Raw genomic sequence first — 25,568 nt, 5'->3', positions numbered from 1 at the left:
CTACTTGAGTAAATGTAACTGAGTAAATGTAACACGTTCCTACCCACCTCTGGTAACGTGTAAACATTAGACAACGACGAGCACAGGACACTGCGCGAGCGCACATTAAATAGACAAACCACATTAGCCCCACGTGATTACGAGAGAAGTCACAGGTGAGACATATTATCACACAACATAATCCTAACCACGGAGATCCACTGACGCAGACAATGCACGTGGACAACGTATACACACGCCCAAAAGGGAGGGGCCGGGGTCCTCAACGGGCCCCCTCCAAGGGCACTACCCGTCCCGGGGTGCCAACAGGACCGAGTGCCCCGAACCCACAACGATGGGTGGATCCGACGCGCTCAGTCCTGCGTCTGGGAGGTGACTGCCCTTGGCAAAGCATCCGCCACGAATCGCCTAGCACACCCCCCCTGGGAAGACGGGGGAAAAGACGTTAGACACATTAAACGGTACATTTACAAACATACACACAGGAACACTTACACACAAAGGAACAAACGGGAAAAAGGGATTCGGTACACATACGGGAAGACAGACGAAAACTGGGACGGACACACATGACAGTGGCGCCAGGCTGCGCGCCAGGAGGAGGGCGATTAGGGGAGAGAGACCGGGAGCCACTGGTGCTGCAGGCGCTGCGGTGGACGGTGCTCCTCCTACCCTTGCTGCTGGCTGACGCGCCAAGTGCAGCGCGGTTGGCCAACGCGCCAGGTGCAGCGCGGTTGGCCGACGCGCCAGGTGCAGCGCGGTTGGTCCCACCCCTCGGTGGGCGGTACGGGAATCCCTCTTCGCCCGGGGATCTCCCTCTGGACTTGGCAGTGGGAGTGGATTCCTCTGCTTCCATCTCCTCCTCACTGCCACGGCTCCAGCTCATGGGCTGCCCTGAGCTGCCACCCCAGGAACAGTCCATGAGGGGATGGGCCCGCTTCTGGACACCTCCTCCTCTTCACCGTCCCGGCGGACAGTTCCGAGGGGGGAGGGCTTTCCTCCTCCTCCTCGGTATAGGAGCCCTCTTCCTCAGGGTATGCGGAGCACTCCGACGGAGGGTATTCCTCCTCGTCGTACTCCTCCCCGCCTTCCTTCATGGTGGTAGAGGGACCTACGGGCGGAGGGAGGTAGTCCTCTTCCTCGGACTCCTCCTCCTCCTCCCCATAGTCGACGGTGGACGCGTCTTCTAGCGACGGGGGGTAGTCCTCTCCCTCTCCACCGTAGTCGACCGTGGAGGCGTCGTCTAAGGACGGAGGGTAGACCTCCTCCTCGTCTTCCTGCTCCTCCGCCTCGCTAGGAGAGTCCCCCTCCCCGAACTCGCTCTCGGGGGTCCTCTCCGTTGAGCAGAATTCGAGGTGACCTACCCCCAGGGGCGAGGGGTCTTGGGATGGAGAGGGGTGTTGCTGTCTCCACCATCGCTCCGCAGCTTCGTGGAAGCTCTCCGCCTGCTCAGCGCTGCTGGCTTCTCGAGCCTGACGCAGCATGGCTCCGCAGAACGGGTCCTCTTCCAGCTGCACCAGTGTCGGCGGTACTTCGCGGCGCGGGGGAGAGGATGAAGAGCGGTGATGCCGCTTGCTGGGCTTCTTGCCCTTCTTTGGCTTGTTCTTACTTTTATAGCCTGGCATTGTCTTGTGTCTCTGGTGGCTCGTCGTTCTGTAACGATGGCACTGGCGAGAAGGACGAGACACAAATCCAACGTAGCAGTAAACGTTACTTTATTCACTTAACATATACGCGGTATATGTTACACGAAACAGACGAAACAGACGCAGTAACGTGTAAACATTAGACAACGACGAGCACAGGACACTGCGCAAGCGCACATTAAATGGACAAACCACATTAGCCCCACGTGATTACGAGACAAGTCACAGGTGAGACATATTATCACACTACATAACCCTAACCACGGAGATCCACTGACGCAGACAATGCACGTGAACAACGTATACACACGCCCAAAAGGGGCCAGGGTCCTCAACTTGACACATACTGTATGTATTTGTGTTTTAGTATACTACATACTGTATGTAGTGTGTTAGTATACAGCATAATGTATGTATTAGCATACTGCATATATTTGTGTTAGTGTATTCCATACTGTATTTTTTTGTGTGTTAGCATTCTACATACTGCATGCATTTGTATGAGCATCTCATCTGAGTCACAGCTGTCGAGTTTGCCTGCTCAGCACACATTGCTGACCGTCCATCATTTCACTGTCTCTCACTTATACACACTCACACTTATACACACACACACACTGCATTCCAGTGCCGTCAGTGTATATTAGCTGGCCAATGTTACATGGTTATAAATGCAGCTGTGCCTCAGGTCTCCTTCTAAATAGTTTGGATTTATTGTGTCGTTCTCTATCTGTCTTACTCTCTTCCAGTTGGAGTATTGCTCTAACTCCCTCTGCTGGATGATGGAAGGGCTAGCACATTTGATGAAACCGACTCGCCCTCGTCCTGTTCACAGAGGTGTCATTTTCTCCCTCTCCATCTCTCGCTCTCTCTCGTGTGTGTGTGTGTGTGTGTGTGTGTGTGTGTGTGTGTGTGTGTGTGTCCATCTTACTGCAGTGGCACTTGTAGGCTTAAGTTTCTCGGTGACTTAACAGAGTTCTGCTTATTTTAGATCACCCTTATATATACACATTGCTGAAACAGACCTCATGAAAGCTCTTAGAACTGATTTATATTCAGTGCTGCATGTCTAAAGACGACTCTGATCAGACCACTGGCACCCTGCTGACTTCAGGGAGACGACTGGGACAGACACAGATATCAGAAATGCGAGTGGTGTACATGCTGGCATACGGAGGGGCTTTATCCGGTCCTCGCATAAAGCAGAGCTCTGTTTTCATCATGTTCACTAAAGTCTGATTCTGTCATTTTACTTGCTCTTGAGTTGAGTTGAGTTGAATTGAGTTCCGCTCAGTGCAGTAGGTCTGATCTACACTGTGTTTGCTGTTCCAGACATGAACCTGACCCACCCCTCTTCAACGAGCTGATGGAGCAGTGATTAAAACACCGGCAATTCAAAAATGCCACAGGAGACGAGCATGTGCCCATAAGCACACACATGCATCAATATCCAGGTTGTCTCAGCTGTGGTCAAAGGGGGAAATTTCCTGGATGGTCTTTGTATTTCAGTTTTGTATAAGTACGTCTGATCATCTCCTGGTTGTTTTCCTCTCTGCATTATCTCCCCTAACATTTATGTGCCATAATCTTGTAATAATGTTATTTTTTTACTTGATTTAAAGTGCGATAAATGAAATTTTCTAAAAATCTTTATGAGCAACTCTGATGTGTTTGTAATGCTCATGTTGACTATGAGGAAAGGTCTAATTAAGTCCATTGTTTTCATTTTGCATTGTTTTTGTAAACTTTGTGGGGTGATGGAGGTTTCTTTGGGGGGTTGACGGGGTCCTATGGTTTATAGGTAGGTACATATTTGCTCATAACTCTTTTATATCATCACTAAGGGCTATATTAATATCTAAATATAAATAATTTCTGCAGTACCGTGGGTGGCTCTTGTGTCTGTCTCATTCTTTAATTACGCTCTTAGACTCTCCTTGGTGTCTTTGCTGGTGACCCCGCCCCCTTGTCTCAGGGATCATCGGATTCCAAGGGTGGCGTGTGCCTGGTCTCTCAGGAACCATACAAGGGAAGACTGGGGGCCAGATCAGGATCGTCTTCTCATGTTCACTAGCCGTGGAGAATTGCCTGCTGTGTCCAAGATCCTTGTGAAGATCTGGCCACTACCCTACACCTAAAAGGCATATTTGCAAATTCATCAAGTTTGCCATGCACCGTCTACATTAAAGTTTTCGTCTTTTCTGATGCAGGCATTTTTAGTAATGACAAAAAAAACAATGTTATTGACGTCAGTTGACATAAAAATTAGATACATTAATCCATGGCAAATTGCTCGGGCCAGTTCTCAGACCTGTACGCTTTGTTTGAATTTTCTGCCATACTTTTCTTCATTACACTGAGGCATATTTTATATTCCAGCAGTATTTTGCTGAGGTCTTTGTAGGGATCAGGAATGTCCTCCTTAAAAATTTCTGCACAAATTTTAATCAATACAAGACCTAATATAAATCCTTATTTATTAACTGCTATGTGTACAAAATCTTATAGTAATAATTAGTGCTGTCAATTCCAGGTGCCGCGATTAAAAGTCCTCACCAGGATTTTGCTCAAGCTTGCTAGATTTTCTAATTAGCAATCCAGGTAAAATTAGTGGAATCAACACAATCCAGGAAGCCTGAGCAAAATCCTGGTGAGGACTTTTAATCGTGGCACCTGGAATTGACAGCACTAGTAATAATACTAATAAGAGTTCGACATTGAAATTTGTAAAGATTTTACAGTGACTATGAACTGTAACTTTGGACTCCATTCAGTGCAGTCATGATTTCATGTGGCTTTGTCAGCAGTGGTTTGTACACTGATGCTGCCACAGTGTGAGGAGTGTGAGGAAGCATGTGCGGCAGCTCTGACCCAAACAGGGCACAGGACTTGGTTTTCATGACTTCTGGCCTGATCCTGCTGTAGTTTCAATATGTGGGTCAAACACTGAGACCAGGTTGTGTGTCTTAGCCACCACTGTTAGGCTGAGGGAAGAGAGAGAGGGCTGAAAGGGAAGAGGGGGGGGGGGGACAAAAATCTCAGAGGCACGTTGGGATGCATCTCTACTTTCAGCCACTGTGCACTTTCTGCCGCCCCCCCCCCCCCCCCCCCCCCCATGTCTAATCCTCTGCCCTTTTCCTTACTGTCAGTGTTCCTCAGAGCCCTGAAACATCCACTTTTTACAGTCAACAGTTACAAAACTGGCGACGGCCTCTCGCCTAGCTTGGCATTCGTCCTACAGACCTAGTGGGCAAAGCCTCGTGCATGGCTGCAGACTAAACCAGACGGCTGAAACGCAGGCCAGCGTGCGGCCCCAAGAGAAGGAGGTGAGAAACGGGATGTCAGGAGATGAGGAGCTGCTATGGGAGCAGGTGGGTGGAGAAGGGGGACACAGGGAGAGCGTGGTGGAGCTGTGGGGGTAGTTGAGTGAGTGTTGCTGGGTGTCAGTGGTACACTGGGCCAGAGAAGGTCACATTACCCTGACGGTGGTAGTGTTGGGTTTTAAATAGAGGGAGCTATTCCCCCAGCCTGCTTTCAGCGCACTATTTTAAGGACATGCACAGACCAAGGGGTAAAAAGGCACTTGGAGGGATACGTTCACTGTGGATCTACTGTGGTCTCAAATATGAAAGCAGAATTCTGATCCACCTGTGTGGGTGTGTGTGTTTGTGTGTGGGTGTGTGTGTTTGTGTGTGGGTGTGTGTGTTTGTGTGTGGGTGTGTGTGTTTGTGTGTGGGTGTGTGTGTTTGTGTGTGTGTTTGTGTGTGGGTGTGTGTGTTTGTGTGTGGGTGTGTGTGTTTGTGTGTGGGTGTGTGTGTTTGTGTGTGGGTGTGTGTGTTTGTGTGTGGGTGTGTGTGTTTGTGTGTGGGTGTGTGTGTTTGTGTGTGGGTGTGTGTGTTTGTGTGTGGGTGTGTGTGGGTGTGTGTGTTTGTGTGTGGGTGTGTGTGTGTGAGTGCGGGTGTGGGTATGGATGTGTGTATGGGTGGGTTATTAAATGTGCTGGCTCATTATTCTGTTGGAGCATTTAGATGGGTCTCCAATGAATGTACAACCTTCCTACAGTTAAGAGGACAGGAACATGGGTTGAGTGAATCTTTCCTTTGATCACTTAACACAACAGTCATATATCAGGGGTCTTCTCCCTGGCTCTGCAGGGCTTGGAATCTATACTTTACTGCTTTCCATTTGCCCACCCACCTGATTTACATTGGGCAAGCGTCTGACTATGAATTTACTCTCATGAGTTCAATGAGAGAGAACACCACGGCATGCGGCACATTGTTGTCACTGCTGTCCCCTTGTGAGCCCGCAGACGTGTGTTCAAAAGTGCATGAACTTGATCGTGCCTTGTGCAGACGATCCTATATGCTAATCGCTACGTCTCACATATGGACTTATTAAATGATCCTCTCTCACAACTCATCCTCTTGATATAGACCAGATATTCTCTCCCTCCCTCTCTCACTCACACTCTTTCCCTCCACCCACAAGCTCACGATATATGGTCATCCTCTCCTTACCCCCATAGCCACTGCCTTCTCTAAAGTTAAACCCCAACATTTGATGACGGCAGAAAAGCGAGCAATATATGCCCCCCTCTGTCTCTCACCCTCTCTCTTAAGCGTATGGACTGTACTTGTGGCCCAAGCCGACCAACACTTGGCCCTGTCACTCATGCCTCATGACCCCCGCCCCCATCTCATCTTACCCCCGGGTTTGTCTCTCTGTTCCTCCACGCACTGTTAGTGAGGTCTGTGTTGCAGTCGCCGCCTAGCCTGTCACTCCTCTCCTCCTGTCTCAACACGCTAAATCACCGCTCGGTGGGCTCATCATCGTCACGCTTCCATTTCTCCAAGCTTTCACAATCCGCCTGCGTGTGGTGCTTTTTCAGAAGCTAGAGGGGACACCTGAATCCCAGGGGATTGTCTAGCACTGGGAACAAGCGTGTGGATTTGGACTGTTGGAATACTTTGTAACTCCAGGCTTTGCTTTGGTCACCTGTGCTACCACTGCCGTGCCCAGAGCTTCCCCAGCGTGTGAGTGCGAGTGCATGTCACTGGGTGAGTGGTGGATATACTGAGGAGGCCACCAGGTGTCTGTTGAGTGTCTTTGAGTTGTGAGGTCCTGGTGCAGGGGCATTGCACTGAGGAGTGTGAGATCTGTGTTTGAGGGTCTGCTCCGCCGCGCCGTACAGTCATGGCTACCCTGAAGAGCTGGCTGCTGGGGCTCTTGCTGGTCCTTCTCTGCAGCTTCCAGACGCCCCTTGCTCCCTCTGCTGCTGTCAAAGCCCAGGAGTTACCTCTCGTCCGTGAGGAGGGGCTGATGGCAGACCATGACGACGACGATGATGACGACGACGATGACGACGATGATGACGACGATGATGACGATGATGACGACGATGATGATGACGATGACGACGATGATGACGATGATGACGATGACGACGATGATGACGATGATGATGACGATGACGACGATGATGATGACGATGACGACGATGATGATGACGATGATGATGATGATGACGACGATGATGACGACGATGACGACGATGACGATGATGACGACGATGACGACGATGACGACGATGACGACGATGACGACGATGATGACGATGATGACGACGATGACGACGATGATGACGATGACGATGATGATGACGATGATGACGACGATGATGACGACGATGATGATGACGATGATGATGATGACGATGATGATGATGATGACGATGATGACGACGACGACCATGAAGGTATGTAGCCTTGCACACATTACCTTAATGTTTGCTTTGTATTCCCCTTATTTCTTAGTTCTTCGAACCCCCTCTTACTCCTCCTTCGCTGATCTTCACCTATTTGGGGTAAGAGAGGGGAGGAGCCAGGGAGCATTTGGCCACTCCCTAGCTCTAGCAGGCATGCTGTTTTCCACCACTCATAGATCTACCCCGGTCAGTTTTGTTATCCAATCAGAACGCTCAGAGCTCTGCAGTAGTCCCTCCTCCCCTCTCTAGCTTTCCATCAACCTGGCTGTCTCTGATTCTCTCTGTCTTCTCTTCCCTGCTTAAATAGAGCTATGAGTTCTGTGGGCCCTGTGAAGGCGGACTGTGTCGAGTCCTGAAGTGCAGTACAGTGCAGTACTTATGAACTGAGGACTTAAAAGAGAAAAAAGCAAACCCAGCGCCAGCGGTGTGAGCCCACGCCTCACGCTGCCCCTATAGAGCAGATCATTTTTTGATTTGTGTCTCGTTTGTAAGAGTGGGGTCCCTTCTTCCCTCCACCCTTCCCGTTTGAATTTGGATTTATCTGCAATCGTGTCTCCATGTGATACTACAGAGAAAGAAGGAGAGAGAGGGAGATGTTAGCAGGGGACTAGGACACTAGAGAGAAGGACAGAATGAAGAAGAGAGTATAGTGGGGGCTGATAGAGAGAGAGAGACAGGAGGAGGTTGGATAGTTCTGGGGAGACCCAGATAACAGACTGATTGGTTTGAATGATTCAAGTTTCTCTCTCTTTCACTACATCTCTCACATCTCATTCTTTCTCTGTAGAGATCCACCGTAAATGTCTGTAAAATAGCGTCAAAGCAAATGTAATGTGTACTACCCTGGTTTGTAATTTTGTAACTTCTGTGTGTTTGTAAGCCATATTTATCTACCATATAGGCTTACTGTCATATTTACATACCCTGTTTCATGCTAACCTCTAGTTATTTCATTCTTTTTTTTAAACATGTTTGCAAACTAAAAGATTACCTATACTCTCATTCTTTAAGTATTAGTCAACAAAAACACATTTCCTGAGCCTCTGTGTAAAGGTTATCTTTAAATGCATATGCTGTAATTTATTGGAATTTGATGTTTTCATTTTTAATATTTAATATATTTCATATTTTAATGGCTTATTAATTAATTACTTAATTAATTAATTAATTAATTGGTGTGAGAATATGTTAATTGTTATGCTTTAGTCCCACATATAAGAACTATGCAAACACTGTATGACGTCTGGTTCATTTTAGTCTGGGGACACTGTCTGTACGCAGCATTAAAACACCTGGCTGTGTGGCTACCAGCAGAGAGGTAGCAAAAGAGAGAGAATGTGAATTCACCTAAATTCTGCACTCCCAGAGACTTTTAATAAGGGAACAGGAAACACAACAATTGTTAGGAAATGCCTGTTATCGCCAGCTTCACATGCAATGGTGCAACTGGCATTTTCTTATCTCTGTTGTTTATCTTTTTAAATATATTTTTTGTAATGTCTGTTTTTCCATTTTCTGTCGACTGTAATATCTGGTGTGAAATCAACACAGTAGTGTATCGTACCATGCAGCACGTCTTTTAAACCCCACTTTGAAACGATGGAATAAATCAAATGATCGCCGTGGTGTGCTCTGTGTTGGCTTACCGCTGCAGCCCAGACTCTAGAACAGAGAGGTAGCAGATGACAGCACTGAGTGCTAGACTCTAGAGCAGAGGTAGCAGACATCACAGCACTGAGTGCTAGACTCTAGAGCAGAGAGGTATCAGGCATGTAGTAGTTTAGCATAGGCAATAGCTGTGACAGATGTGACTTAAAAAACTACACGTGTATGTCTGAAAGAGAGAGAGAGAGGAGAGTGAGAAACAGTCAATCAATTTATGACCATTTTTACTCCACATAGATAAGTCAAACACATATAAATATTCAGACACAAATTTGTATCCAGAAATGGATAAATATTTATGGCGAGAACTGACATTTCTTACAGATGATGAAGATGAGTACCATGCAGGCTCCGTCTGCAAGTTCTGTGCCCACTGTGAGGTATGAGCCCCAGGGGTGTGTGATGAAGGCACATCCTCCCACCGGCAGTTACGGTCCTGTCTCACTCCAGCCCTCTGTCCTCCTTAATGCTGTCTCACACCAGCCCTCTGTCCTCTTTAATGCTGTCTCGCACCAGCCCTCTGTCCTCCTTAATGCTGTCTCGCACCAGCCCTCTGTCCTCCTTAATGCTGTCTCACACCAGCCCTCTGTCCTCTTTAATGCTGTCTCACTCTAGCCCTCTGTCCTCCTTAATGCTGTCTCACACCAGCCCTCTGTCCTCCTTAATGCTGTCTCACACCAGCCCTCTGTCCTCTTTAATGCTGTCTCACTCTAGCCCTCTGTCCTCCTTAATGCTGTCTCGCACCAGCCCTCTGTCCTCCTTAATTCTGTCTCACACCAGCCCTCTGTCCTCCTTAATGCTGTCTCACTCCAGCCCTCTGTCCTCCTTAATGCTGTCTCGCACCAGCCCTCTGTCCTCCTTAATGCTGTCTCACACCAGCCCTCTGTCCTCCTTAATGCTGTCTCACACCAGCCCTCTGTCCTCTTTAATGCTGTCTCACACCAGCCCTCTGTCCTCTTTAATGCTGTCTCACTCTAGCCCTCTGTCCTCCTTAATGCTGTCTCACACCAGCCCTCTGTCCTCCTCAATGCTGTCTCACTCCAGCCCTCTGTCCTCCTTAATGCTGTCTCGCACCAGCCCTCTGTCCTCCTTAATTCTGTCTCACACCAGCCCTCTGTCCTCCTCAATGCTGTCTCACTCCAGCCCTCTGTCCTCCTTAATGCTGTCTCGCACCAGCCCTCTGTCCTCCTTAATGCTGTCTCACACCAGCCCTCTGTCCTCCTTAATGCTGTCTCACACCAGCCCTCTGTCCTCTTTAATGCTGTCTCACTCTAGCCCTCTGTCCTCCTTAATGCTGTCTCACACCAGCCCTCTGTCCTCCTCAATGCTGTCTCACTCCAGCCCTCTGTCCTCCTTAATGCTGTCTCGCACCAGCCCTCTGTCCTCCTTAATGCTGTCTCACACCAGCCCTCTGTCCTCTTTAATGCTGTCTCACTCTAGCCCTCTGTCCTTCTTAATGCTGTCTCACTACAGCCCTCTGTCCTTCTTAATGCTGTCTCACACCAGCCCTCTGTCCTCCTTAATGCTGTCTCACACCAGCCCTCTGTCCTCCTCAATGCTGTCTCACTACAGCCCTCTGTCCTCCTCAATGCTGTCTCACACCAGCCCTCTGTCCTCCTTAATGCTGTCTCACACCAGCCCTCTGTCCTCCTCAATGCTGTCTCACTCCAGCCCTCTGTCCTTCTTAATGCTGTCTCACACCAGCCCTCTGTCCTCCTCAATGCTCTCACTCCAGCCCTCTGTCCTTCTTAATGCTGTCTCACACCAGCCCTCTGTCCTCCTTAATGCTGTCTCACTCCACACACTTCAAAAACAGATAGTGTTTCTGAGGGTAACTACCTTGCTACCTGGTTGGTAGTGTTTATTGTTAAATTAGACAGTGCCTGTTTTATGTACTTTAAGTTGTGTTCATTCTTCACCCCTGTCTCTCCTCCTCAGCACTGTGAAAACTGTGACAAGTGCCCATGTAAAAAGGGAGATAAGGCAGAATACTGTGGATTCTGTGAGGTGAGGACACACACAGACATACACACACAGTGTAAAGATCCCATCATCCTAACTTACACATGCACATACACACACACACACACACACACACAGACACACACACCAACATAAAACCAAGCACGTACAGCCATAAATCAAAACATAAATCAAAACATAAATCTAAACATAAATCTAAACATAAATCTAAAATAAATCTAACATAAATCTAAACATAAATCTAAAATGTCAAACTACCAAAATATTTAGTGGTACTGATTGGTTAGACAAGGTGTCAGTGAGACAGAAACCCTAGACGTCTCCCTGCTCTGCTATTGGTCTATCAATGTACTGGTTGTACTGGTGTGGTGTGAAACTCCAGTGGGGCAAAACCGAGAAAGGCCATACATGCCTCAGCTGTGTGAATGCTGAGAGACGCACTGAGGTCCTGCTAATGGCGCACACACTGTAGAGATGCTTCCAGCTCCTCTGGCTCACACAGCAGTTTTAAATCTGTGTTACATCATATTACAGTAGTGGTCAACAGATTATCTTCATCATGGCTGAGAAAAGATCCAAAAGCCCTTTCTATCAACACATGTGCTCCTGTCTGCAAATGGTTTTCATGCCCTTTGATGGAACATGTTCTGAAAATGGCAAAATCTTCCATCTCTTCTCAGGCCTGCAATATGTGCCCCGTCTGTCCTGTGTGTAACACTGTGTGCCAGCCAGGTAGGAGACTCACTGCTGGTTATAAACAGAATGAATCAATTATACAGTTGGATTATTATAGAAATTTAAATATTTGAATGACTGATTCATTGATTGCTTCCAGGTGGTTTTGTAGACTCAGTGACAGGATCTATCTATAAGTAAGTCATACTTGATTGCATAAAGTCATTTGTTTTATCATAATTGGTGTTTGAAAACTATATGAACATAGCATATATTATTAAAATTTTGTAATACAATACAACAATCTGCATATTTCAGGACGGTTGCAGACATCCTTGACGATGATGAAGATGACGACAACTAAGTCCTTGATTGCCACCATGTGGCAATTTGAAAGATCTGCAGTCAGGGTTGGAGAAGGGCATTTAAAAACTTCAGTCTGCATTACGGCTGTAATGAGTCTTAAGTTATTTCTCCACCACCTTTTTTAATCTAACATCATTTCATAAAAGCATTACATACATGGAATTAAATATTATTAATTAACAGTATCCATGAACCTATATGTTTTTGTCAACAGGTTTACTGTGTAATTAACAGAAAATGTAACTGAACTGTAAGAACTGTAACTGAATAAATACATGTGTTGTTTTGACACAGCTGGGTGGTATTTAAATAAAATTGTGGGATCCTTTTATTTGTTTGTCACTATTATTTGTTTGATTTGTTTATGTTTCCCCATATAAGGGAACACAAACTACAAAAATACAAAATAATCTCATCTAACAATATACACAAAACATTAGCAGAATGCATAAACTTTGTTTAATTGATTCCGCTATTTTATATAGGTAAAATAGCTACAACTATTCTTTAAATGCTGTTTCCACACGGCTAACACACCAGCCCTCTGTCCAAGGAGTAGAATGCCTTTACGGGTCCAAGCAAAGGCACGTAGAGATTATGTATTATTCTTCTTGGCCAGATGAACTCTCGAGAAGAATGTGCTACTTTTATTTTGACAACTCGAAGTCTATATGACGGAGAGGACGTTCAAAGTGAGGTAAACAAGCAGGTTTGATGCCGCACGTTTTTTAATAGACTGTAGTAACTTACTTTAAAAGCACACTGTATTAATGTCTCACCTAATCTATAATATTAGCATAATGTATCCAAAGAATCCATGAAAATATAGCTAGCTACACAGTTGACCACCAAATTGACTTTATCTAACGATAGCTAACGTTAGCATAGTTAGCTAACTATAGCTCATACTTAATTTGCATTTACCAGTCAGTTCTTGCGAAGTGTTGTTTTGTTGGAGTGTCTTAAGTGTTTTATATGTTATATGTTAAATAGCAGCTAATCACTTTCTTCTGTAAACCGAACATAAAGCAAACAAAACAAAAATGACGCGACACGGGAAGAACTGTACGGCCGGGGCCGTGTACACCTATCACGAGAAGAAGAAAGATACAGGTTGGTTTATCCGCCAGATCGCTCGGCTCTGCATTTATTCTCTTTTTTATTTTTCGCCTTTAATAGCTGGATTGTTTCTCTCTTTCTCTCTCTCTCTCTTCAAAGCCGCTTCGGGATATGGGACGCAAAGTGTGCGTTTGGGGAAGGACGCTGTGAAAGATTTTGATTGCTGCTGTCTATCCTTGCAGCCGTGCAGAGACCCTGTAGTAACGTAGGTACATTTTACGTGCATGTCCACATCTCTCCTAAACACAAGGAAAGCGGGAAAATAAGACGTGTCAAAACTCAAGGGGAGACGATGACTATAGCATGTTTTGCGTGTAGAAAAGAAAATAGCACAAAATGGACTTGGCATTGAAAGTGTTTATAATTTGTTCCTTTTTTGAAGAATAACAGCCTAGGTTATATGCCTATATGCCTGTAGTAACCAAAAGGGGAAAAGTCCTGTAAAGGCATAATTTTGGATTTCGCAGGGTGATCAGGAGGGATGGAAAGTGAGCTAAAATAATCACAATATCTACAGTATTATCATGTAGCTTTTCGGGTTTAATTAGAGTGGTTGGGGATAATAGACAGTAAAATACTCTTGTTGTCCACCAGCATATCAGAAAGTGGACACTAAACCTTTGTGTGCATTTGTTTTTCAGTGAAGATGGGTACCTGTATGAAAGAGAAGCCATTCTGGAGTACATCCTCCATCAAAAGACTGACATTGCGAAGAAGATGAAGGTTTGCAATCGCTGTGACATCACCGCTGTCACTGATTTGCTCCATCGTTCCATCTCCGCTTTTATTTTGACGTCATTTGTGTTTTGCACTCGCGCCCTGACCCGCCCTGGCTCGGCCAGGCGTACGAGAAGCAGAAGCGGGCTCTTAGGAGTGAGGACCGGCTGGAGTCGTCTTCAGAGGAGAGGGAGAAAGTTGAGAAGTTTAAGAAAAAAGAGGGAAGCATTGTTTCCAAGCCCATCAATCCCTTCATCACAGGTACAGGACGACATCGGTACTGTTGATTGCACAACCTTATAAGCATATTCTTTAAATGAAAATCTCTTAGTCCTAACCTTATTTTAGGCTACAGTTGGGAAAGTTATTTGCAACAGTACACGAATTGTTGTTTACACTAATAACATTTCAGTAACACTCCTTGTCTACATCAAATACTCTGCTGCGAAATTGTGAACACTTATCCTACAACTAGTACAGGGGACTTCGGCTGTGGCTCTCCAGTGATTCAAGTTTTCCAGGGATGTGACTGTAGCAGGCTATAACTACACTGCCCTCTGCTGATGTGACTGTAGCAGGCTATAACTACACTGCCCTCTGCTGATGTGACTGTAGCAGGCTATAACTACACTGCCCTCTGCTGATGTGACTGTAGCAGGCTATAACTACACTGCCCTCTGCTGGTGTGACTGTAGCAGGCTGTAACTACACTGCCCTCTGCTGATGTGACTGTAGCAGGCTATACCTACACTGCCCTCTGCTGATGTGACTGTAGCAGGCTATAACTACACTGCCATCTGCTGGTGTGACTGTAGCAGGCTGTAACTACACTGCCCTCTGCTGATGTGACTAGCAGGCTATAACTACACTGCCCTCTGCTGATGTGACTGTAGCAGGCTATAACTACACTGCCCTCTGCTGGTGTGACTGTAGCAGGCTATAACTACACTGCCCTCTGCTGATGTGACTGTAGCAGGCTGTAACTACACTGCTCTCTGCTGGTGTGACTGTAGCAGGCTATAACTACACTGCCCTCTGCTGGTGTGACTAGCAGGCTATAACTACACTGCCCTCTGCTGATGTGACTGTAGCAGGCTATAACTACACTGCCCTCTGCTGATGTGACTGTAGCAGGCTGTAACTACACTGCTCTCTGCTGGTGTGACTAGCAGGCTGTAACTACACTGCCCTCTGCTGATGTGACTGTAGCAGGCTATAACTACACTGCCCTCTGCTGATGTGACTGTAGCAGGCTATAACTACACTGCCCTCTGCTGATGTGACTGTAGCAGGCTGTAACTACACTGCTCTCTGCTGGTGTGACTGTAGCAGGCTGTAACTACACTGCTCTGACGTGACTGTAGCAGGCTGTAACTACACTGCCCTCTGCTGATGTGACTGTAGCAGGCTGTAACTACACTGCCCTCTGCTGATGTGACTGTAACAGGCTATAACTACACTGCCCTCTGCTGGTGTGACTGTAGCAGGCTGTAACTACACTGCTCTCTGCTGGTGTGACTGTAGCAGGCTATAACTACACTGCCCTCTGCTGGTGTGACTGTAGCAGGCTGTAACTACACTGCCCTCTGCTGGTGTGACTAGCAGGCTATAACTATACTGCCCTCTGCTGGTGTGACTGTAGCAGTCTATAACTACACTGCCCTTTGATGTGCCACAGTGTTCACTTTGTGATTCCTTAAAAAATGGGTATATTGTAGATGTCTGATAACAAATCCCAACATAATGTTCACTTTAGTTTCTTTTTGTGGCTATTTAAAATGTGCTGTCTTCTCCCTGACTAATAGCTTCTGCTCGTGTTATGTCTTTAGTGTCACCCAGTAGCTCTGTTACCTCGGCCACCTCCTCCAGCTCGGCATCCGCGGCGGGGGAGTCCAGCTCCTCCGGTTTCTTCAGCTCCTCCAGCTCCTCGTCCAGTCTGCCCAGCTTCTGGATCCCCAGCCTGACTCCAGAGGCCAAGCCCACCCTCCTGAAGAAACCTGTGAGGACACACCCCCAGACGTCCTTCCCCACGCCACCGTCGCACCTTTATGTCTGTCCCTCTTCATCCCTCCTGTGCATTGGTGCACCACATCTCCTGAACTTTGCTCTGAATCCAGCTGCTACTGCGGCAGGTTCTGGTGACCCCAGCGTGTGTTTACTCCTCTGTGTTCTGCTGGTGGCCTCGGTTATTCTACTCCAGCTTTGTTCTGCACTGCGACCCAGTCTGCTCCCTTATCTCTTCTCCTGGTCACCCTGCCCTCGTTCCTCTCTCTGCTAACACCCCTGATTATGTAACACCCCTGATGATGTGTAAATGGTGGTGTGTGGGAATTAATACTCAGAATAGAGACTTGAATTGTTAATCTAGGTGCTTTAAAACAGCTTTACACTGTGCAAATCATGAAATAATTTGCTCGTGAGCTTTAATGTGTGATCTTTGAGTGTGGACCATGTGACTCCATGGTGACCGGTTTGATGCCTCTGCAGCACATTTTCTTCTGGAGCTCACAGAGCACTGCTGCCACAAATGAATACCGGTAGCCAGTCGCGTGCAGCCTGGGATTCTGCAGTGTCCACACCTCTTTGGTGTCTCCTATGAGATTCCGCATTTGAAGCCTTAAAGTTAGTGTGACGCATTCTTTGCAGTGTTCTCCGAAATTATGTGGTAGTATAAAGAAACACCCCTCAAAAACAATGGAAGGAACATTTTCCTGACGAATTTTAATGTTGCATTGTGTTCCAGGTTTGAAACGTGCTGGAATTTAGGCTAAAGTGCTTGAAAATGCTTGAAATTGTAACTGTATCGGAGCCACCGCGATTGCTTCATTTTTGCCGTGCGGACCCTCGCTCTGGTAGCGACGCGTCAAGCATAAACCTAGCTTTAAGCTTTCCAAGGAACAACACTGCTAATGTTTTGCCTTCAGGAAGAAATGGTTGTGGGCTAAAGTAATGGGTCAGAATGCCATGATCTTGTAGCAGCATCAGTTTATCACTGGAAAATCTTTATCGTATAACCACCATATAAATCTTGATCGTCTCACCATCCGTCCTTCTCCCCGTGTCAGTCCAAGACTGTGCTGTGCCCGATGTCGGGCCGGCCCCTGAAGATGAGTGACCTCATCACTGTTCGCTTCACACCCATGGACCCCAGCCTGGACCGCGTAGCCCTCCTCACACGCCAGGTGGGCCCGCCCCGCACCGCCGACACACACGGCCCCCTCGGACCTGCCCCAACAGTACCTGTCTTTGCACAGCACCTTCACTTTTCATTTCACTCACATTTGGTTGTAATTTCACAGTGATTTCATACTAATATCACAATGTAATGACCAGTGTAAAACATTTTTAATCTTCTGTGTACATTTTAAAAGAATATAAACTGGATAATGTATATTGGTTTTAGAATAGATTTTTTTTTAGAAAATAAACATTTAATTTAGTGAAAATTAAGTTTAATTTAATTGTTCATTACCTTAATTACATACTGGTATGAATTCTGTAGTGCAGTAATGACAAGCTGATAGTATCAATCCTATATCAAGCCTTGGCACTTTAGGCAGGGCTGGTTTTAATGTTTTTTTTTATATATAGGAAAGACTCACAACGCTGCCTGTTTTTCAGGACCGATATGTGTGTGCAGTAACCACAGACACCCTGGGCAACTCGGTCCCCTGTGCGGTGCTCAGACCCTCGTGAGTTCACAGAAGCTTCTGACTTCAGTAATAAGGAGTATTTCAGTCTCATTGCTTTCTCATGGTCTCTCTCGATCTCTCTGTGTCAGAGGAGCAGTGGTCACTGTAGAGTGTGTGGAGAAACTAATACGCAAGGACATGACCGACCCAGTGTCTGGAGACAAACTAAAGGACAAAGACATTATAGTTCTGCAGAGGGTAAGCATTTGTGTGACTAGAGCACAGAGGTGTGTGTCTGCAGAGGGTGAGGGTACATGTCTGCAGAGTGCAACTGTGAGAGATCTGGCTGCACGGTTTAAGATTTTCAGACTCCTAGCATCACCCACCAACCTGTCTCAACACCCTGTCTCGTTTCTCTCCACGGCAGGGTGGCACCGGGTTTGCCGGCTCTGGATTGAATCTCTGTGCGAAGGAGGCCCGACCCGTGATGCAGGCTTGAGTGTGCTGTGGGCGTGACCCTGGCAGTGACCCCTCCCCCTCCCTCTCTACTGCACCGCTGCCATCTGGCTTCACCTTCTCCTGCCTGTAGCTTCATGTTATTGGCATGAGACAGAAGAGTAGTGATCAGTGTTTTCGTCCGTCCCACTTTGGCATAAAACATAAACTGAAACATGAATGTATATGAATGAATATAAGCAGGATATGTAGAGCTTTAGATATGTTGTGTTTTTTTTTTTTTTTTTTGCAAAATGTAGTGCGCTCATTTTTTTCTTGCTAATTAAAATATTTTAAAAAACTTAAGGAGAGTTATTTGACCACATTTTACATTTTTTACTTTATTCTGATAAGTCCTGACTCAATGGGCTCCTGTAGTCATAGTTCATCATGGTTCTCCAGTATCAGGGTGCCGTAGTCTGTGATGGTGCTGACTTTAATCACATCCAGTTTCTCCATGATCTCATCCACGGAGAGGCGGCCATCCTGAATTGCAGTTGACAGAAGAGAGTTTGGCAAGGATGGGCAGGTAGGACTAGGATGGACAGATGGAGGACGGAGAGACTCATCCCATTCATACAGCAGAGAAACATGGAGACCATATTCTACACAGCGGTTTGCTAGGTTCATCAAGGCAACAGATTAATCGCTTTTAGTAAATAAACAATGACAGTTTTAATACATAATAAAAGTCAAGCATAAAAAACATGGGTTTATTTTGAATTGACAGAAATGTTGCACCACAGTGAAAATACTGTTTTTTTTTTCCTCCTCTGTCCCTCCTTAACCCTTCTTGTCCCAGTCAGTGGTAGCCACTGGTCCCTCCCGTGTACCTGCCATATGAGCGCTGGTTCATGACCAGTTTGTAACACTGGTGCTAGCACAACCTCCCTATTTTTTCACAGCAAAAGGACCAATGCGACTGCTGGCTATGGCTTCTCAAACCCTGAGACCAGGACTGAAAACACCAAACCTACAGTTAACAGCCACATACTAATCAGGCTACCACACAACAGGAATGGAGTGTCTGGCTGATCAACATTACAAAACTATAGTAGGCAAGTTCATGTGTCGTTTGCTCTACAACAGCACTAGAGGTGAACAGCTAATGCTTCCAAGCACCAAAAGCCAACAGACATTTTTGTAGTTTTGACTCACACACAGTTACTGACCTGTCTGTGTCAGATTCTCACTGAGCTACGTGGGGACGTAGGAGAGACACAGCCTTGCTGAGGTGTTTTGTCCTGTTGCAGAGTACTGCACTCACAGGAATGACCTTTGACCCTGCAGGCATCCCGTTATCCTGTCAGCCTCCTGCGTCCCCATGCCAGGGTCACTGCAGATGCCCCAGCACTCAGGCAGGCATGGAAACCACATCATTGAAACCCCAGTCCTTTAACCAGGCCCCATTCACCTGCCCACATCTAAACACAGAGTCATCAAGCTGCTTCTCTTAAGTGACTGTGGACTAGTTAATTACTAAGTTTTTCAGAGCAGCTGAAAACGGGTCATGGTGATTATACTTTTAAAATATAGTTTCAAGATGTTTTTCTTTTGAGGGCGTTGGATCAGGATTGGCTCTGTTATCTTTCTGCTTCGCAACATCACCATTCTCAGAGCAGAGGACAAATCTACAAATCCAGCATAAACCTTTAGTATCAACACTTGGGCTACAAAACACCTTTAGATCAGACATACATTTGTGTGTCAACCTGCCACATGCCTCGTCTCTGCTGACAGCCTCTATACTGAAATGTATTTGAGTAAATAAATACAATTCACTCCAAGGTAAAACAGTTAAAGGGAGCACTGCTTTCCTGACTGCTTGCCTAACTCTTAGGTCTTGACCCCTGAATCCTGACTCCTAACCCTATACTGGATTTATTCCACCCATCTGTTAGATACCCACCCCTGAAAAATACCATAAATTTCTTTATGGCTTATAATTAACCTCTCCCAGATAATTAACCCTCCCACCCCCAATAGATCAGAGCCCACTGCTCCTTCCCCCAGGAGGATCAAAGCATCAGAGCTCATCGTGTTTCTTGGTGAGATCTTCTCCATAATTGGTGGCCTGGCTTCCAACAAACATGTTCCAGTTTTCCAGAATTTCCTTCTTGGTCATTTTGTCATCCTGATTAAATGATTATGTTGGGGAAATTGAAGATCCATTGTGAAGATTGATGTTGATTAAAAAGGGAAGGGGCAAGGTAAAAAGAAAGAAGAATGATTGAATTGATTGATAATTAACTTGACAATCAAATGCATTTAATTACAATAATGCATAAACGACCACATTTGTATTCATAGTTTTTACTTACATTGTCCTTGTCAGTCTCATGGATTAGATGTCTGGCTTCATTGTCAGCATGATCAACATCTCCTGGCAGTATCCATAAGGCAACTTCACTGGCATCAAGAAAACCATCCTAAACACAAGATTAAGTGTTTCTAGAGTGTTTCTAATAGTGGAACAACACTGAAAGAACAAAAAACTTATTTTGGTTCCATGTTATTTAACAGCAGGCCTGCTTGTACGAAACATCCTCTTCAGTCCGTGTTGCCTTGTGTCCAGGCTGTCCATTTCGAGGTAAATGGTGTCATTCTGCCAATACGACTATACCTTGTTCATGTCCCGTGCGTCCTGGAAGTGTTTCCTCTCTGTGGTGACCCACTCTGGCTCACCTTCTCCAGCCTCTGGAGAATACATATCCCCTGTGGACCAGGAAAACAAGAGCACAACTCAAATGGGTTAAACTATTTAAGATGGAAAAATGGAGATCATCATATATTAGCAATTTACCAATGTATTCCTCCAGACTTATCTTGCCGTCGCCATTCTTGTCAATATCCTCCATGGTTTCCTGATGAACGGAATATGAAGAGAAAATTTAATATTCCTTTCTGTTTGTTCAAAGCACACACTATTTTACCACCATACAAGTATATCTTTAATTAAATTATTTTAAAAATCTCCCTCTCTCTCGCTCAATCACCGTCCTCTCCTTCTCACCTGCACCACCATGTTCTTCATGTAGTCAAACTCCTCAGGGTGGAGAAAAGCTGTGAACTCTTCCCTGGTGGCAATTCCGTCTCCATCTTTGTCTGCTGCTTCAAATCTCCTCTGGTCTCTCCGCAGCATTCTCTGGTAACTCTCTTTGTTATCTAAATCATTAGAGGAGTCATCTAGGACAAGAACATATACCATCAGCAAAACAACCACGAAAAGGTCATACATGTACATATTTAAAGGTTATCTCAGTTTGTGCGATATTTTCACATTTTAATTTCGTTTGTGAGGACTTTTGAAATGCTATATTTTTCCCCAGACACATAAGCATGTAATGAGAGTCTAACCATGTGTGTCCATAGGGAAACCCACTCAGACACATGCACAGGAGCTCAAAACATGGATCACAGATCAGGCTTCATCTATGCACTTAATGGAGCCTCCATGTCCTCTGGATTAAATAGTTAGGGCTGCTTTTTTGTTCCCCTGATTCTGTTGAAGACTTTTAAAAGAGACATGAGATTGGAAACAATTAGGACCTAAGCTCCAATGAAAGACAAGTGCTCCAGTTACCCAGGTAGGAACCATAGGTGGTGTTCTTGTACTCTATCCAGGCGATCTTTCCATCTTTGTTCTGGTCGTAGTCCTTCCAGTGCTTGTCCACGTTCTCCTCGATGTATCTCCTCTGCCTGTGTTTGATCCAGTGGTGCAGTTCATCGTGGCTTACGTAGCCATCTTTATTCATGTCGATTCTATCCACTATCTTACTAAATAGGGAGGAGACAGGTTTAACAAAGAGTCAGCACAGTGATGGGTCAGAGACCTGTTGGATGAAGAGTAGAGTTATGAATGTTATTCTGAGCTGTAGTGTGTCACAGTACCCGAGTCTGGCCTTGCTCTCCTCTGGGGTAAGCTGGTCGAAGGTTTTAGCTTCTTCTTTGCCCAGGAAGGCCTCGTGGTCGTACTGGAAACCGTGGACATCGTCATGGGCGTGATCGCTAAGGTCACGTTGATGGTGTACACGTTTCTCCTGAGGAGGTACAGCAACTGAAACCCCCAGAATGAGGCAAAGAAAGAAAAGGTGCATTTTCTCTAAAGAGAGAAAGAGATTGCATGAGAAATACATGATAAATACGATGTTTTTTTCTTTTTGATAGAATCCAGTCTTAATAATTACCACTGTTAAATTGACTACTTAAGTCTGTCTTCTTCTCAAAAGAATTAATCTCAATTGACTGACAATGTGAATGAATTATAAGTTTAATTCTGAGAAATGTAGTTAAATGTAGCCTAAAATTGTGCATTATAGTCGCGAAATATACACCACAGTTAGGTCTAGGCTATAGTGGCGTTTAGCCACGGTAGTGAACATTTTGAGGCATCCATAACGATGCTTTACAGAAGACGCCCATCCACTGCAAGAACTACATCACAAACGCATTATTTGCGCCTACACTAAACAAAACCAACAAAACGACACCCAAAACATTAGTTGTATATCATTTAATGGCGAAGTAAAAAGTTACACTTTACGAACAAAACAACTTACCGAATTCCGAAGGTGCTACTTTCTTGCACGATTTTTTTCGCTACAGCTTTGCGTCGCGTTGGCACTCTGCCTCTTTAAATTGTACGTCGCGTAAGGCGGTTCAAACGTTCATCGTCATCCCAAAAACTATATACCGACTTGAAAAGTGACCAATCACCGAGAAGCGGTGGGACGTTGGACTGAAAATCATGAACGCGACTGGCTCTGAAACGCCACGTTGACACGCGAGCGCGCACTGGAGAATGAGAGACAACGTTGTCAACTTATTTAGCGGATTTTACTCAGACGGGTTGGAAGAGTGCAGAGAAAAACGAACTCAATAAAACTGACATTCGATTATGTGGGTAGAGGATTGAGTTAAATAAATTCAGAGTTTATAACAACTACATTTATGTTTACATTAATAGCATTCCGACGCTCCTATTGTGACTAACGGCAGAATATTTGCATATATTTAGTGGTGGATTTAGGTGTATTGGATATGATCCACAATAAAATGTTCTAATTCTGTTTTAAACTTTTTATGTTATAGATTGTATGCAAATATTTCTGTTTAATGTTTAAAGGAACGTTTATAGAAGTTTAATCAAAAGTTGTCATAATTTGTGTGGCTTGTAATTCTTTATACAAAGACTTAGCCACTTGGGGGCAAAGTTGCCTTTTTTTTCCGTAGAATCCTCTAGAATCTACGTCCGACATTTTTCCGCGAGCTGGTGAAATTTGTTTCCTGTTTTTTCTTCATTACGTTTCGAAACGTTGGAAAAGTTTCGTTCCACGCATGTAGCGCAGCCCTACTGCAATTTCCTGATTGGCAGACGTCTGCACCCTTACTGTACCGTGTTAAATGAAACCACGTTAGCATTGGCCTCAGTGCCCATGTATTCGTACATTACATAGCAATTCTATTATATCTGTTCTGTATTAAATGTTATATACTATAACCTTTAGTCAATTTTGTGTCTGTGTGTGGGATTGGTGGTCTTCTCAGTGTGCACGAGGTCTTTTCTCTCTGTACACCTCTGTACTTGTTCTCCACTCTCACAGCTTTCCCACAACTCTTCCTTTTCACACCTGCTCCTTTGTTTATTTATTTATTTGCTTGTCACCTCTTCTGTCTCTCTTTCTCTTCTCACTCTCTCATAGTGAGACACACACATATCTCTCTCTCTCTCTCTCTCTCTCTCTCTCTTTCTCTCTCCCATTGCCTGAGGCCGTGTGTCTAGCTGCATGGGGCAATAGAAGGTGACAGCGCTGGAGAGAGGAGAAGCAGAGGGGGTAGGGGTGAGTGTCTGGGGTGCACTGTAGCCTGGGGTCACACCACGCTGGAGAGAGCGAGGGAGAGGGCAGACGGAGGGAGAGAAGAGAGGTTGCATACTGTAAATGGGACCAAGAGAACAGGTACAAAACACACGCCTTAGAAAGATAGAAACACTATTCAGGAGCCAGCAAACAATTTATTAATAAACAGTCTATATCTATATCTAGTAGATGTGCATATAGATGTGTACAGTATATTGTACACATTTAAACACATATATGAGGACATTTAAAATGTTTTTTTTATATATATATTATTTATTTATTGGAACTTGATGTTAAGTTGTGCCGGCATTGTTGCTATGGTGACCTCTCTTCCCCTCCCCTCCAGCAGGGAAAGAGGGAGTAAGAGAAGGAGAGGAAGAGAGAAAGAGAGAGAGAGGTGGTGACAGGGATGAACTAACAAGACACTGAAAAAAAACATGGCCTAAAGCGTTGCAAATTTAAAGAAGTACACACACACACACACATATTCATGCACAACACACACACAACCTTTGGTCTACAGCAGCACACACACACATTAGCTACTAATTTAAACATACAGACAAATTCTTGGTTTTGTCTTTTAATCCAAAATTTCTGGCATACTTTTTAGTTTTGCTTTTTGTTGATTAAAAAAAAGCGAAATACAGATACAGCTCTTAATCATGTTTTGTACCATGTAAACAAACCATATTTTCAGATTAAAGTCTTCACACCACTGTCTTTTTCTGTGATTTCTGGAGAGAAATAGAGAGGGAGGTAGAGAGAGAGAGAGGGAGGTGAATAGAGAGAGAGGGAGAGGGTGATGCAGAAATGAGGGGCGAGGGCTTGTGGAGGGGTTTCATCAACCGGAAATAAATGAAGCTGGCACCCTCCTCCTCTTCCTGGCCTTCGTCACTCTGTCCTGTCCCCTTCCCGTGTCTTAGTCCCCGTCTCCTCCAAACACCCCCGGCCTCATTGTGTCCTCCTTCCCTCTGCCTCTTCTCTGCCTATTCTTTGCCTTCCAGCAACCCTCCCCCCCCCCGGCTTGTTTCACTGCAGATTGTTCTCCCCATTCACACTCTCTTGGAGGTGGGAAGGAGCGCTCGCTGAGCCCAAGAGGCCAGGGGCCACAATCAAACCAGGGGCCACACCTAGACCAGGGGCCACAATCAAACCAGGGGCCACACCTAGACCAGGAGCCACAATCAAACCAGGGGCCACAATCAAACCAGGGGCCTCACCTAGACCAGGGGCCACAATCAAACCAGGGGCCTCACCTAGACCAGGGGCCACAATCAAACCAGGGGCCACACCTAGACCAGGGGCCACAATCAAACCAGGGGCCTCACCTAGACCAGGAGCCACAATCAAACCAGGGGCCACACCTAGACCAGGGGCCACAATCAAACCAGGGGCCACACCTAGACCAGGGGCCACAATCAAACCAGGGGTCTCACCTAGACCAGGGGCCACAATCAAACCAGGGGCCACACCTAGACCAGGGGCCACAATCAAACCAGGGGCCTCACCTAGACCAGGGGCCACAATCAAACCAGGGGCCGCAATCAAACCAGGGGCCTCGCCCAGACCAGGGACAACAGCCAGTCCTCTGCGGGCCACCAGTGGCCTTCAGTCAGCACACCCATGTCACCATGACATT

General features: G+C 45.8%; 4 protein-coding genes across 12 annotated transcripts in view; 3 read left to right on the top strand and 1 right to left on the bottom strand.

The window, feature by feature from the left end:
* The window catches only part of LOC143505770 (transient receptor potential cation channel subfamily M member 4-like), a 40,650-nt gene extending 37,116 nt beyond the window's left edge, over nt 1-3,534 (top strand). For all 4 annotated transcript variants that reach the window (XM_076996209.1, XM_076996208.1, XM_076996210.1 and 1 more), the window contains 2 exons: nt 2,396-2,483; nt 2,979-3,534. In XM_076996209.1, the coding sequence (XP_076852324.1) occupies nt 2,396-2,483; nt 2,979-3,013 (123 nt within the window). In that variant the 3' untranslated portion in view covers nt 3,014-3,534. The remainder of the gene's footprint in view (nt 1-2,395; nt 2,484-2,978) is intronic.
* Nucleotides 3,535-6,271: 2,737 nt separating this feature from the next.
* LOC143506057 (uncharacterized) lies at nt 6,272-12,433 on the top strand. The gene is made up of 6 exons (XM_076996237.1): nt 6,272-7,404; nt 9,403-9,458; nt 11,017-11,085; nt 11,742-11,793; nt 11,897-11,933; nt 12,055-12,433. The coding sequence occupies exons 1-6, from the start codon at nt 6,843-6,845 to the stop codon at nt 12,098-12,100; spliced, it is 822 nt and encodes a 273-aa protein (XP_076852352.1). The 5' UTR covers nt 6,272-6,842; the 3' UTR covers nt 12,101-12,433.
* Nucleotides 12,434-12,731: 298 nt separating this feature from the next.
* nosip (nitric oxide synthase interacting protein) lies at nt 12,732-18,327 on the top strand. Of its 5 annotated transcripts, none has more exons than XM_076996230.1 (10): nt 12,732-12,799; nt 13,132-13,215; nt 13,321-13,426; nt 13,863-13,944; nt 14,064-14,199; nt 15,768-15,937; nt 17,004-17,120; nt 17,560-17,630; nt 17,720-17,828; nt 17,998-18,327. In XM_076996230.1, exons 2-10 carry the CDS (start codon nt 13,146-13,148, stop codon nt 18,067-18,069), a joined length of 933 nt encoding a protein of 310 aa, XP_076852345.1. In that variant the 5' UTR covers nt 12,732-12,799; nt 13,132-13,145; the 3' UTR covers nt 18,070-18,327. The 5 variants fall into 5 exon arrangements, with proteins under 5 accessions (XP_076852345.1, XP_076852346.1, XP_076852343.1 ...); XM_076996231.1 differs by having other exon boundaries at nt 12,748-12,811; XM_076996228.1 differs by having other exon boundaries at nt 12,776-12,799; nt 13,096-13,215; nt 17,998-18,326.
* Nucleotides 18,328-18,428: 101 nt separating this feature from the next.
* Nucleotides 18,429-22,783, bottom strand: rcn3 (reticulocalbin 3, EF-hand calcium binding domain). Of its 2 annotated transcripts, none has more exons than XM_076996225.1 (8): nt 22,625-22,783; nt 21,957-22,167; nt 21,649-21,842; nt 21,079-21,251; nt 20,869-20,929; nt 20,689-20,780; nt 20,387-20,494; nt 18,429-18,551 (listed from the first exon to the last, which is right to left on the bottom strand). In XM_076996225.1, exons 2-8 carry the CDS (start codon nt 22,160-22,162, stop codon nt 18,444-18,446), a joined length of 942 nt encoding a protein of 313 aa, XP_076852340.1. In that variant the 5' UTR covers nt 22,163-22,167; nt 22,625-22,783; the 3' UTR covers nt 18,429-18,443. The 2 variants fall into 2 exon arrangements, with proteins under 2 accessions (XP_076852340.1, XP_076852339.1); XM_076996224.1 differs by lacking the exon at nt 18,429-18,551 and adding an exon at nt 18,765-20,199.
* Between the last annotated feature and the right edge of the window lie 2,785 nt (nt 22,784-25,568).

Source organism: Brachyhypopomus gauderio, chromosome 2, assembly GCF_052324685.1.
Source record: "Brachyhypopomus gauderio isolate BG-103 chromosome 2, BGAUD_0.2, whole genome shotgun sequence".
In the NCBI taxonomy this organism is placed as follows: Eukaryota; Metazoa; Chordata; class Actinopteri; order Gymnotiformes; family Hypopomidae; genus Brachyhypopomus; species Brachyhypopomus gauderio.
The sequence above is the reverse complement of the archived record's forward strand: the minus strand, read 5'-3'. Positions and strand labels throughout refer to the sequence as shown.